The sequence below is a fragment of the Silene latifolia genome, chromosome 11, assembly GCF_048544455.1.
Source record: "Silene latifolia isolate original U9 population chromosome 11, ASM4854445v1, whole genome shotgun sequence".
Lineage (NCBI taxonomy): Eukaryota > Viridiplantae > Streptophyta > Magnoliopsida > Caryophyllales > Caryophyllaceae > Silene > Silene latifolia.
Window position 1 is genome coordinate 174,831,520 of NC_133536.1, and position 14,705 is coordinate 174,846,224.

Consider the following 14,705-nt stretch of genomic DNA (forward strand, 5'->3'; position numbering starts at 1 on the left):
TAACAATCTAACGTCCCAACATAGCTAGACCCGTGAATTTCACGCGTAATAAAACTAGTTAAATATCATATAGTACATAATTTATTTTATTGTAAAAATCATCTTTATTTTTTATAACGTAAAAATTCTTTAGTATAATTGGGGTATGTCTAATCCATATTCGAAGATGTTTATATCCTGCGAAAGAATATCATGATTTTTATTTCTTTGGTTATAATTCAAAAGTTAGTTAACCCCCTTTTCGCTCTCATCCATTAACCATTTTCTCCTATTTCTTCTTTTGTTTTTTCCTCCACGAAACAACACATTAACGAGAAGTATCTTCTATTTGCCATTTCGTCGAAAATTTGGTGGGCAAAAAATGGCTCACGATGATGGAGTCATGCCCATCCATACTACGGCGGTGGCGGTCGACAAAGATAAACACAGCCAATATGCTGTCAAATGGGCTATTGATCATCTCATGAATGGTTGCAATTTCCTTATTTTGGTCCATGTCAAAACGAGAAATCGTAGGTACCTCTCTCTTTTTCGTTTTTTTAATTGCATACATGGTGGTTATGTAATGTCATTTGGGTGTTAAAATGAATACTTTTATTTTCATATAGTTGAATCGTTTAAAATGAATACATTCTAGAAATATAAGTGAATTTTGGAATTTTTTTCCAAAATGGGGTGCAATATCAAATAAATTAACGAAATGGAATGAGTTTGAAAGTAATTATCAAAAATGGGTCCACGTAGGCTCGGTTTTGGTAAAGCTAGGTTCCGGATTATAGTCGCTCAGCCGGACGACGATTTGAGGTCAAATCGCTCACCTGCAAAGCGATTTCTATTTTTGGGGAAAAAAAATAAAAACTATTACAAAGCTACTAATGTAGCGATAGGGGAATCGAACCCGTGTCAACAGCACCAACAATGCACCTCCTAACCACTGCACCAATTGTAATTACTTGTAATTTAATGCGCTTAAATGCTTATATAGAAAATATTAAACACGACTAAGTGGTTATTGCATCAAATTAAATACATTTCCGCGCTTATTGAGGCATGACTTCTCGCTTGCTACAATGGTTTGTAGATTAGTATTGATGTCACTAGTCCCAGGTTCGATTCTCATAAAGGTCGTTTTTCAATTTTTTTTTTTTTTTTTTTTTTTGTAAAATACTAAAGTCGCTGGGCCCCCAAGCGACTTGGGCCTAAATCATTTTTCCCCAAGCGACTTTTTTGGCTAAGTCAGCCCCTAAGCGACTTGGGCTAAAATAACTGGTCCTTAAAAGCAACCGTAATTCCATGTCACCCAAAATATAGTCGCTTAGGGGGAGAGCGACTTGAATCCGAAGCTAGGTTCGGTTCTGACGTGGACCCATTTTGGGTAATAACTTTAAAACTAACCCCATTTTGTTTATTTCTTTGATTTTAAACCCCATTTTAGAAAAAACTTCTGAATTTTGTGTATTAAAAGAATTCATTATTGGTGTTTGTAGCTGATGGCGGTATACCGGCCCTTGAACCTGATTCTCAACAGATATTCATCCCTTATCGTGGATTTTGTGCTCGCAAATCGGTAAATATGTGAATATATATTCTGTATGATATTGAACTACGTAGTTGGTTTGTATGAGAGGAAATATGTTTCTATGTGAATAAAGATGTTTTTTATAACTTGAAATTATTGTATATTGATATATTATACTTTTAGAGCTAATGTTCCCTTATTCTGTAATGAATTCGCCTAAAACTGTGTTACAAAATTTTATTATAACATCTATATCAATTCTCAGTTTAAGACAATCCGACAAATAGACATCCACATAGATTAGTGGTCGATCCTTAAGAATATAATACGTATATACTCCGTATATAGCAATTGGTTGAGATTTAATGCTTCAATTACAGTCCGTCCCTAATTGTAATTCTTCCATCTTCAATATTCGAAGTTGAAACAAGATGACATGGTTTAGTGTTAAGTTTACCAGGTTCAATTGAAAGAGGTTGTCCTTGAAGAGACTGACGTAGCAAAAGCTATTATAGATTACGTTAGCAACAACTACATCACCAACATTGTCCTTGGTGCCTCTACAAGAAACGCTCTTGTAAAGTCAGTTTTGTTTCTTTTCTCTCTAAAAATACTTTTATTCTCTCTCTCTATATATATCATACTAGCCAAGTTGGTATCTAATATTTAAAGGAAAATGAATCCATATTTAAAACTATAATATGTTTGTTTATCAACAGGACTTTTAAGAAACCTGATATACCGAGCCATATAAACAAATACGTTCCTGAATTTTGTTCTGTGTATATCATTGGAAAGACAAAGGTGCTCAGTGTTCGATCAGCACAACGACCTATAGCGAATACTGCGGCCCCACCTAGACTTCCGGCATCATCTATGTTGCAGCACCAATCACCCCAAGAGAGTCATACGCCAAGGTAACTATGCATTGTTACGCCATCCATACCATTTGAATTTAATGGACGAAAGCTCCCAAGTTTACATATCTGTCGCAATACACAATACTTAATTACCTTTTTAGATGATAATTTCAAAGTTTTTATTTTGATTACTAACATAAAACTTTTGCTTACTCAGAACGCCATGCCTCCGAACAAATACCATTGGAGCAGATAGAAGTAACATAGAAAGAAACAGTGAAAGTATCAAAGTTATACGTGGTCGGCCCTCACCGAGCAATTCCTTAAAGGCTTCAAATCTATCAATGGAGAGTATTGATATTATTAGCGGGCCCTCTAGTAGTCCGGGAAGTTGCCGTAGTTCGTTGTCAGATGATGATAATATTCTGGACCCTTTTGCATTTCATAATTCTTTAAATATGTCACCTAAGAACTCGGACTTTTCTTTTGTTGGTGGTGATTCTAGAAGGGATGAGGGTTCAGCCGGGGTAAGTAAACTATTTAAATCCTCGCGCTATCTCAAAATTATTTTCTCATTTGACTTAACACAGTGCATAAGATGCTACATTGGCTCCATTTTTCTTCATTTACATACTACTTTGTAAAATATTTCTATTCAAAACTTGATGACAAAAAGTAAACTATTTTTCTGTTTGTATTTCAGCATGATCTAGAGGCAGAAATGAGACGTTTGAGGCTCGAACTAAAGCAAACTATGGATATGTATAGCACAGCTTGCAAAGAGGCTATTACAGCAAAACAAAAGGTGAATCCAAGGAGAATCATAGATTTATTTTAATTGTAATTAGCACTGTGACATTCATGTACTTATATTATTAACACCGTTTCCTTTTTGTTTCTGAAAATTTCTAATGACTTTCTATATCCAAAAAATAAAAAAAAGTAAACTTCTCATAGTGAGGAAAAAAAACTAGGAAGTGATAGCCTAATGCTTTGGTAAGTGATTCAGGCCAATGAGCTTAATGAATGGAAGAAGGAAGAACTTCGAAGGATTGAACAAGCGAGGCTATCTGAGGAGTCAGCTCTAGCCATTGTGGAGATGGAGAAAGCTAAATGTAAAGCTGCAATAGAAGCTGCTGAGGCAGCTCAAAAATTGGCAGAGAAAGAAGCCCAAAAAAGGAAGTTAGCTGAAATGAAGGCTAAGAGAGAAGCAGAAGAGAAGAATCGAGCACTAAGTCAATTGGCTCACAACGATGTACGCTATAGGAGATACACCATTGAAGAGATTGAAGTTGCCACTGAGAAATTTGCGTCGCAATCTAAGGTTGGTGAAGGTGGATATGGACCTGTTTATAGAGGTACACTGGATCACACACCTGTTGCTATTAAAGTTTTGAGACCAGATGCTGCACAAGGACGTAAGCAGTTTCAGCAGGAGGTAAATTAGGATTTTTTTTGGCTATAGTGCTGATGGATTCAGAATTTACGTTATGTACATATCTTTGTGTCTTTATCTTTTGCTTTTGAATTTTGCTGTTGCTTTTGAATTTTGCCTTGTTTTGATGCGTAATTGTTATCATTTCCCTTTCAACTAATAACAACATCGATTCCTGTCGATGAGACGGTAATGTGGTTGGGTGTGCACAATTTTTCCTTTATGTCAAATATGGATATTTTTTTTTTCCGCAATCTAAATCGTGAAGTTGTTTTTAGCAAATATTGCTATTCACAATATAAGAAGGGAGTCTATCTTAGTGAACCATTTTGTTTTAGGTCATTTTAGTTGAATATCGAAAGATAAAGAATAGTGAATCTCGTAGTCCTATTTGATATGAGAATACTCTTATTATACTGTATGAAAGTAATTCACATGCTTTCTACCTTTTAAAATAAATGGCAGGTTGAGGTTCTAAGCTGCATGAGACATCCCCATATGGTGCTTCTCTTAGGTGCATGTCCCGAGTATGGATGTTTAGTATATGAGTTCATGAACTACGGAAGCTTAGAAGACAGGCTATATCGAAAAGGTGGAACCCATCCTATCCCATGGAGAATAAGGTTCAAAATTGCCGCTGAAATCGCAACTGCCTTATCATTTATTCACCAAGCAAAGCCAGAACCCTTGGTGCACCGTGATCTTAAGCCAGCAAACATTTTGTTAGACCGAAATTATGTCAGCAAAATTAGCGATGTTGGTCTAGCAAGACTGGTCCCACCGTCTATAGCCGACAGCGTAACACAATACCACATGACTTCAGCTGCCGGAACATTCTGTTACATTGACCCTGAATATCAGCAGACAGGAAGGTTAACCACCAAATCTGATGTGTATTCTTTTGGGATACTGCTCCTTCAAATTATCACAGCTAAGCCCCCCATGGGTCTAAGCCATCATGTTTCAAGGGCAATTGACTTGGGAACATTTAATGATATGCTAGACAAGACTGTACATGATTGGCCTATTGAAGAAGCCTTAGCATTTGCTAAAGTGGCTCTAAAATGTTGTGAGCTCAGGAAAAAGGATAGACCGGATCTTGCTACCGTTGTGTTGCCTGAACTTAATCGCCTGAGGGAGTTTGGAATGAGTGAGGATGCCAACCATTTATACACTTATCATCCAACAAACTCCTCATTGGTATCGCGTCGTGGCTCTTCTACGTCATCAGGGTCGCATAGTAGGTCATCCGATACAACACAGGTTGGTACTCAGTGGTTTTCACCATTTCTTTTGTTGGTTTTAGATATTTTTATCAACTAGACTATATGGATGGTAATGATTAGATTGGAATTCAGGTTAGTTACCTGAATTTCAATCCAATCTAGATCTGTTATTCCAAAATTCACCGATTGATTCAGATCTACATCCATCAATATAGGATTTAACATGTATTTTGACCCTAACCCGATCCGTATAACTCGGCCGGTATATAACCCAACTCATATTCGAACCGACCTGTATTTTGACCTAACTCGAGATCTGACCCGCCCGGCCCGTTTGACAGGTCTACCATCAATATAGGATTTAACATGAACCATGACATGAATTGTTGATGAATTGTTTAATTTATTGTCGATGATCAGTCAGGACAAACCGGTCCTTCAGCATCACAATCCTCAAATGATTCAAGAGCTTCTTCGTGACACTATTAGCTGAACGCAGCTTATTTACAGTAAGAAGTGTATGAGCATGCTACACGCAGGTCTATGTATTTTCTTGTTCATGCAAAAATTTAGATCATGTAAAATGAAAATTGTTGCTTATGTAAATGAGGTTCTCCTTTTTGGTTGGCCCTATCACTTATCAATTAATCATGTGAAATTTTGAAGTGAATTTACTTTTTAATTTTAATAGAGATGGAAGGACCACTTTACATGTTTTGAAAGTTATGTAAAGGGAAATAAATCAATTTTGTTTTAAAAGAGACAATATTTCGTAACTTGTATATTTCATAAATTAAATAATCAACTAATTTAAGAATTGAATTTGATAAAATAATCGTAATGATATTCGATGTAGCAAATAATATGATAGTAAAGTAATAAATAATAGCAACAGAAGTAGTCAACGTAATAGTAACAACAACAGGGGTAGTGAAACTAATACTTCCTCCATTCTAAAATAATTGGCGTTTTCAATTTACGAGGTGAGCCTTTGAATTCAATTTATACAAAAATATATTGATCGAAAAATTATAAAAATTACACCATAAAATTCCTTACGAATAGAGCTTTAATATGAGTATACATTTCAACCTATTTAGTCATATATTTTGAGAGATATGGAAGAGAGAAGTGAGTGTCTCGAAAAGTGAGAATGATAATTAAAAAAAAAATAGAGGGAGTAACATTATTAAATGCGATAGTAGTCAAAGAAGCTATAATGACTGCGGGCGTAGTGAAAATAACAGTAGTCACAACAAATGTAATGAAAGTAACACTAGGAACAACAGAGAAAGTATGGAAAATTAGCCAACGATTCGATTTAAGAAAAATATTTTATTTATTTAAATATAAGTTTGATAAACTTACCGAGAATACGTAAAAATAGCATGGGTAGTCAAAGAAACGACAGCAACCGGTTGAGTAGTGAATAACGTAATATTATTAACATAGAGATGTAGTAATGACGACGAGAGTAGTGAAAGTAGTAATATTAACCGCGGGAGTAGTGAATGTGTCTTATAATTTGTCGATAAGTATTACATTTCATTATAAATGGGTAACGTATGAGTTAAACAAGTTTAACGTAGTTTTATTTCCTAGAAAATAAAATTTGACGATAAATATAGGTAGCCCGGGCGGGGCGGGCACCAAACCTAGTATTATATATATAATCCGAAAACCATGAAACTTCAATGTAAAGTAAATAAACTTTCATTTTAATATATAATTTATTAGATGTACAAAGATGTTAATTGTTTAACATAGACAAATATAATATAAGTTATATTTTGGAAACTATGTAAACGGAAATAAATCAAGATTGTTTCAAAACATATAATATTCCATAATATGTATATATTCCACAAAATTAGATAATCACCTGATTTGAAAATTAAATATGATAAAATAGTTGTAGTAACATTGGATGTAGCAAATATGATAGTAATCACTCATATGAGTAGTAATAAAAGTAACAATAATAGCAACGAGAGTCGTGAAATTAACATTATTAAAAGTGGGAGTACTGAAAGAAACGATTATGACGGTGAGAGTAATGAAATTAATAGTAGTCACAACAATCGTAATGAAAACAATAGGAACAATGGAGAAAGTGTGAAAGATTAGCTAACAATTCGATTTATAAAAAAATTTATTTATTTAAATATGAGTTTGATAAAATTAATTTTGAAGGGATATAACCGTAAACATAGTGTGGGTAGTCAAAGAAACAATAGTAACAAGAGAATAGTGAATGTTAGTATTAACATGAAATGCCGTGAAAGTAATAATATTAACCGCGGTAGTAATTAATGTGTCTCATAATAACTGATAAATTATAAATGGTAACACTATAAGTTAAGTAAGTTTAACGTAATTTTAATAGAAAATAAAATGTGATATAAATAAAGATGGAAAATGAAAGGGCGTCACCGGGTGACACCCAATTTGAGCGCCACCCTCTCACATGGGGTGAGTGGGGACTCCTTCAATTAAAAATGGTTGTGAGAGGATGACACCCAATTTGGGCGTCACCCGGTGACGCCCTATCACTATCCAAGATGGAAAAAATAAAGATACTAAGAGCATGTACATTGAAGATGAGGTCATCTTCCTCTCTTCAATTTTTTCTAATTTTTTCATTGGTCATACTACTTTCTCTTTTCACTACCCAATTTCCCACTTTTTTCATCCTCTTCCTCTCTTCTTTTCCACATCAAAGAGGATCTTATTTCCTCCCTTTTAAGTAGTCCCCACCACCCATTTTCTCTCTTATTTGGCACAAGGGCCAAAACAAGGACATCCTCTATTTATAGAGGATGTCTTCCTCTTCCTCTTTAAAGAGGATGTGAAGAGGATGTTGCCACATTGAAGAGGACATCCTCTTAACACCCTCTTTCATTTAAGAGGGACAATCCTCTTTAATGTGGATGCCAAACCTAATTTCGTAAAGATGCATGTAACCAAGACGTCACTATGAATAAGAAATATTCATGCAAGGCACGTGATTTTTGACAAGACGAATGAAATTTCAGAAACCTTTCCCTATGACGATTAATGAGTTCACAAATTCTTGTTTGTGACGGCACATATCCGTCACTCTTGAGTGACGGATACCATTTTACCTCACAAAGTACCCACTTTTTCTCTCTCTGCAACACTATTCATGTGGTCCCCTTTCTCCACTAACCCATTTTGTTACCATTTTAACTCACAAAATATCCGCCACAAATGGTAACCCGTCACAAGGGAGACCAATTGTAATGAGTTAGTAGAATCAAATAAAAAATCTAGACCTATAATGTTTTAATCAAAAACAGACCAAACTTAATAAATTCACAAACATTTTAAAGAGACAGTTTCTCAATAGCGTTAGTAAGATACCTCTCACGTGATAAGATGAGTGACTCACTGAATTTTTTTTCCCTATTATGTCTCCCACTAAATTAGTGGGAGACGGTCTCTCATGAGACCTACTGTAATAAATTATATATGAAGGGTCAAAGCAATCTATTCTTTTTAGAGTGGAAACGAGGTTAATTTATATCTGATTTATGACGAATGACGAATGAAATATAAAGGAAATAGCGATGAAAATAACAATTAAGGCCATGTTTGGTTCATGTAGGAGTTGAATTTCCGTGTTAATTTGCGACTCATTAGAATCCAACTCCCATATACAATTCACATGAATTGATAAAAATATGTTTGATTGCCTTGGGGGAGTTTGTTTTTCCCATGAATTAAACTCGCATGTACTGTTTGTTTGAACTATGTCAATTCACCCGATTTTGATTTCTAATTACCAATGTACCCTGCATAATATAAGCAATACCTAATTTGTAAGGGTGGATGAGTAAATTTGGAGGAAAATGGATGGAGGCGTTTACAATTACCTAGGAGGGGGTGGGTAATCAAACTCCTACATCATGTAGGATCGGAGTTGAAAACTCTCTTGAAGTGTTGGAGTTTTTGTCTTCCACAATAGTGCATGATAATATTATTAAATCTCATTAAGGAATATGCATGAGATATTCATTGGCAATACTAGTCAGTTGATCAACGTATATCGGTAACGGTTGGCCAACTAGGGTTTAACGTTACTGTCGTGAGACGGCGGTGTTCAGCTGATCCCTTTCTGTCACACCTAAAGGAACGAACCCCAACACGAAAGCTAATTAATTGTATCAGATACAGTTTAATTAGTCCCTTGATAAATTGATTAAGAGTTAGTTGATTAATTAATTTAGAGAGATATTGAGTTGTGAACTCGAGGCGTGGAAATTATTATTTAATTATGTGATAATTAAATAATAAATTATTTGAGACGAGAGATTAAGTAGTTAATTGTTAAATTAGTACTAATTGACTAATGTGATTAGTATTGGTACGTAAAATATATGTGTAGCTGTACACGTATATTTACGGAGTGTTTTGGACGATATTAATCGGGAAGTATTTAAACATAAATCGATGTTCAAAGTAAAATTTACACGTATTTGTGCGACAAATATAAGAACCAAAATGGACCCGTAAATGAGATATTAGACCGTGTAAATGGAGTGTAGTGGATGATTATAAACATAATCATTTCACTTTGCTTGTTTTTCTTCCAAAAGTTATCTTATGATCATTTGCATGTGATATAAGATTGGACAAAAAATAAAACAAGTTCACTCCCTCACTCCACCTACTCCCACCGGTTTTTCTCCTCCATATAGACCAACAATTGCTCATTTTACACACTACTTCATTTTTTGTGTATTTTGCATGTGAATGAAGTTGGTCTTTTCTCTCTAAAATTAATATAAACATTTTTACTAAGTTGTTAGTAAACAAAAATTATTACTAAGATTGTTAGTAATATTTACATATTATCAAGGGTAATCTTACTAATATATAGTTAATATTAGTAAGGTTGTTGGGTAAGTTCTTGGGTGCAATTTGAGAAGAGGCTTTCTCTTTGGAAGCTTGGGTTTATGGAGGATCTTGCCATTGATAAATAGCTCAAGAACAACCAAGATGGATGGGTTGTGCCCAATTACTACCATTTTTCAATGTAAGGAAAATTATTTTCCTCATATTTTATATTAATATGTTTTTATATTGCATGCATGTTACATAGATCAACTATAACAAATTATGAGATAATTTGACATTTAATTAGAGAGTCTAATTAGGATCTATGATCTTTAAAATGGTATCAGAGCTATGCTTGTAATTTGCATGTTGATTTTAAGCATATTAATAAATTATGAGATAATTTATAAAAAACTCAAAAATTGTGTTAAAGGCGGTTTTAGCACGAAAATTTTTGGGCATGCATACCTACTGATCTAAAAAGGTTTGTGGTAAAATTTGGTGATTTATGAAGTTATTGTGCTTTTTTTTAATGACTTTTGGTAGAAAACCGAGTCAAAATGCCGTATTTTAGTTAAGAGTTAACTAAAAATAGTTAAAAGTTGATTCGGGTCATGAAATTTTTATGGTGTTTCATGCATATTTTATACAGATTGTATGTAAAATTTCGAAGGTTGGTTTGAAGTTTTGCATGTTTATTGATTTTATGAGATAAAAGTCGATAAAAGTGAAATAAATTAATCATATACTCGAAACATTTGTTCCTGACCTTGATAAGTTTATGTACATTTAAAAATATTATTTAAAAGTTATAAGTGAAATTTAAAATATGTTTTCACCTTGTTTTGATGTTTATTGGTTTTAGTGGTTAAAAACCGATAAATATCGATCTTTTTCTTCATAAAATTTTACCCGATTTTTTGGGCATTTTTTCCGACATTTTGGTGTTCTTGGGAGTGTTCCAGAATACTCAAAATTTCTGTTTCAATTTTTGGTAATATTTTCAATTATTTTTGATTTATTACTTAAAAGTTATGATTTTACCGATTAAATTAGCAAAATATCACCAAATCAAACTAATTATTCATCATCAAATTAGTGAGGGCTAATTTTGAGGTCCAAAACAGTTTGGACAATTATTTTGGACTTAAATGAGATTTAAGAGTTGATTATTGATTTTTACACGTTAAAAATCGATTAAATCGACAAAACCGAGATGGATACCTATGATTGATAGATAGGGCGATTTTGGCATCATTTTACAGCATTTTTAAGCATATTTATTTATTTTGAATGAATGATTGTCATTTATTTAAAGTATTTATTTTGTTGTACCTAGTATGGCCTAGTTTATTTCAATCGTTATTACCCGAAATGAATGGGAATATCGATTTGTTTGTAATTCAAATACGATCTCGTATCGTCGGTTTGTAATTAATTATTAGTTTTATTTATTTTATTAATTAATGTATAATAGGAATATCTATGTAATTCAATTGTAATAGTTATTCTTACCGGCGTTTCCAAAAGACGGAGTCTATTTTTGGAAGGTGTTCCAAATCCCACAAGAAGGAGCCACTTTTGGAATGAAGAGACAACGGACCAAGGATTTGGTTTTCGATATGTAATAGTCTAGTTTTTATTAACTAGGTGGCCATACTAGGATTATTCATATGCTTGCTTGCTTTTATTTTTTCGCGCATGCCAAAATCGCCATTCACCTGCATTTTATTTTCGTGTTTGTCAATTCACGTCATTTACATTCACCGACTTAGTTCACTTATAGGGAATTTATGACTAAATTGACAAGATCTCTCACATAACTAAAATTGAGATTAGCCTTACCAATTAGTAACACCTATGAATCCCTTGTTCATTAGAGCCACGCTCGCCCAAGCGGGGTGTTCTCTTTTTACCTTGGGTAAGTAGGGTGATAAACGGTTATCACGCGCCAAAGTTGGTTGGACTCAACGGGGTATAAGACGGTCTTATATTCCGGGGCTAGTAGATGGATTTAAGGAAATTCGTCAACCAAGAGTTCTAAAGGTAGAATTAGTCAACCGTTGACTTACCGAATTTACACAATTATGGGATGTTTCGCCCAAGCGATGCCTATTTTTGTCTAAAGACGGGTCTTGGAATCATTTATATAATTTAGTGGGAGATCATTATATAAATGTTAAAACTTGTTGAACATGTTTTCACAAGTATTTTTAAAACATTAAATGTTAATTTTTTCCTATTTTTCGTTCTTTTTCATTAATTTATTTACTATGACATCGCGCATTTCATCCTCCTTTCATCCTCTATTTATTATTATACATGTTTCGTTCTTTCATAGAAAGCGGTTTCTTTGAAAGAATTCGGTAGCTATGATTGGTAACATGATTTACCAATTCACCTACATAAGCTTACAACAATTATTGCGATTATTATACAACTTAACATCCAATCATATTTAAAAAAGGGGTTTAATGTAGAAAACTCTTATTATGAGTTTGAAAGGGAGTCACATTTTATCAAGAGAGTCTTGATTTCAAAAGTGACACCTCCGTCATGATGATGACATATTAGTTTTAATTACTCAAGAGTAATTCAAAAGTTTGCGAAAAGAGTTTTCAAAAACACAAAAAATACTCCAATATGATACCGTCAAATGGCTCAATTCGAGAAAGGCCAATTCGATTGTTTATGCGCTAAAGAGTTTAGGCATATGATGACAATTGAACGGTTATTGTTGGAATATGTGTCCTCCGACAATTATGCGATCACGACTGTTGATCATGATGATCACATGTTTAAGTCTCATTATAAAGAATACAATTGGGAAGTAATATTTTACTGTCAACTGGTCCACACATATCGGTAATGATTGGCCGACTAGAGTTTGACATTACTGTCGTGCGACGGTGGTGATCAGTTGATCCCCTAGGTCATACCTATAGGGCAACGCTCTTAATTGATCAATTAATTGATCGTATAACGTTACGAGTAAATTAATTTAATTAAAATTGACGGACGATTTTGGAAGTAATATTTACGTATCTCATTGAAATTGATTAAAATGAGATACGGTCTGAGTAATCGAATTGTATCATTACTCAGATGAAATTATTGTTTAAGAAAACAATTGAATTTGAATGAATTATTATAAATACAAATTGTTGTGATTTATAATTGGTAAAATATTTTGGTACAAGTAATTATGAATTACTAAGTCGATTTTTGTATATGACGTATTTTTATTAATACGTTGATTTTTAATATGTTAGAAATACATAACAATTTTATATGACATATGACATGTGACATATTGACAAATTTGACAAAAATAAAATGGGTTCCATTTTATGAAAGTGCCGAAATTAGGAGGAGGTTTAGGCTAATATTGTGTGTTTTTTTTTTTTTTTTTTTTTTTTTTTTTTTTTTTTTGATTAGGTAAGAAAACTAGATTGATCCTCTAGGGTAGGACCAACCTATCTCATCCTTTCGAATGAGGGAGGTAAGTTGAAGCCACCGGCTATCAAACCACCTCGAAAGAGTTGGACATGAATGTCCAACAGAAGCCATGAAGTCAGCAACCTTGTTGGCTTCACGAAAGCAATGTTTAATTATCACTTCATCGAAAAAATGAAGATCTAATTTCACATCCTTGATAATACTAGAAATTTCCCACGGAATTTGCCAAGTACCTCGAATCGAGTTAATAACACATAAGTTATCACCCTCCACAATTAACTTTGAGATTCCTAAGTATTTAGCTGCTAAAATACCTTCTTTTAAAGCAAGTGCTTCCGCAACAAGGATACTATTGGATCCGCACATTTTTGCTCCCAACAAAACAACTTTACCATTGTGATCTCTTATAGAATATCCTAAAGCAGCTTTAGTACCTTCTATTCTCGATCCGTCAAAATTTAGCTTTAGGAAACCGTTTGTAGGTTTTTCCCACCAAATCTCTTCCTTAATAATATTGTTTCTAGCTGACTCTTCTACCTCGGGATTGTTGAGATCCTTAAATCTAGTCACATTCCATGTCTTAGTGCTATTATTATATAACGTAATAAGTTTGTTGATACTTAAATTAACATTATTAAAGATAATATCATTTCTATGGAACCATGCATTCCACCAAATAAAAATAATCTTTATAAAGTCATCTTTTGGAATTAAATCCTTGAGATAATTAAGTTTCGTTAGAAAATTTTGACTTGTAATAGTGCCATAAATTGACAAAAACTCGTTGAAACTAATAATTTTCAGGTCTTGGATGACAGACCCAATCAAGGGACATTCGTAAAAGAAATGATCTTTGTTTTCAATAGGATTGTTGCACAGAACACAATGAGGTGGGACATCAATATGACTCTTGAGAAGTCTACTTTTTGTTGGAAGGCCGTCAACACAGGCTTTCCAAAGAAAAAATTTCAATTTAGGAGGAATATTCAATTTCCAAATCCACTGAAATTCACATTTGTCAAGAGCTTGATCAAACAAACCTTGCGCTAACCAAGTTGCTGTTTTGGTAGAGAAATTTCCATCTACGGACAACCCCCAAATGAGAGTGTCTGGAACATCATTATGTGGCACTGGAATGTTAGTAATCTGATTAACAATATCGTTATTCACTAAACTGGATAATTTACAAATATCCCATTGTTTGTCAGAGGTTATGAAATCTTTAACCAAAAGATTAAGATCACGGTTATTATCATCATCAACCATACTGCTTGTAAGTGGGTGTGAAAAAACCCAATTATCAGACCAAAACTTAATGTTGCTTCCATTACCTACCTGCCATCTCA

The 14,705-nt window shown here is 33.6% G+C and overlaps 1 protein-coding gene across 2 annotated transcripts; it reads left to right on the top strand.

Moving 5' to 3' along the window:
* Positions 1-245: 245 nt before the first annotated feature.
* Positions 246-5,707, top strand: LOC141612092 (U-box domain-containing protein 52-like). 2 transcript variants are annotated; one of them, XM_074430806.1, is made up of 9 exons: positions 246-512; positions 1,488-1,567; positions 1,980-2,101; positions 2,239-2,436; positions 2,597-2,906; positions 3,083-3,184; positions 3,389-3,817; positions 4,280-5,077; positions 5,461-5,707. In XM_074430806.1, the coding sequence occupies exons 1-9, from the start codon at positions 362-364 to the stop codon at positions 5,518-5,520; spliced, it is 2,250 nt and encodes a 749-aa protein (XP_074286907.1). In that variant the 5' UTR covers positions 246-361; the 3' UTR covers positions 5,521-5,707. The 2 variants fall into 2 exon arrangements, with proteins under 2 accessions (XP_074286907.1, XP_074286906.1); XM_074430805.1 differs by having other exon boundaries at positions 288-512; positions 5,382-5,707.
* Positions 5,708-14,705: the final 8,998 nt, after the last annotated feature.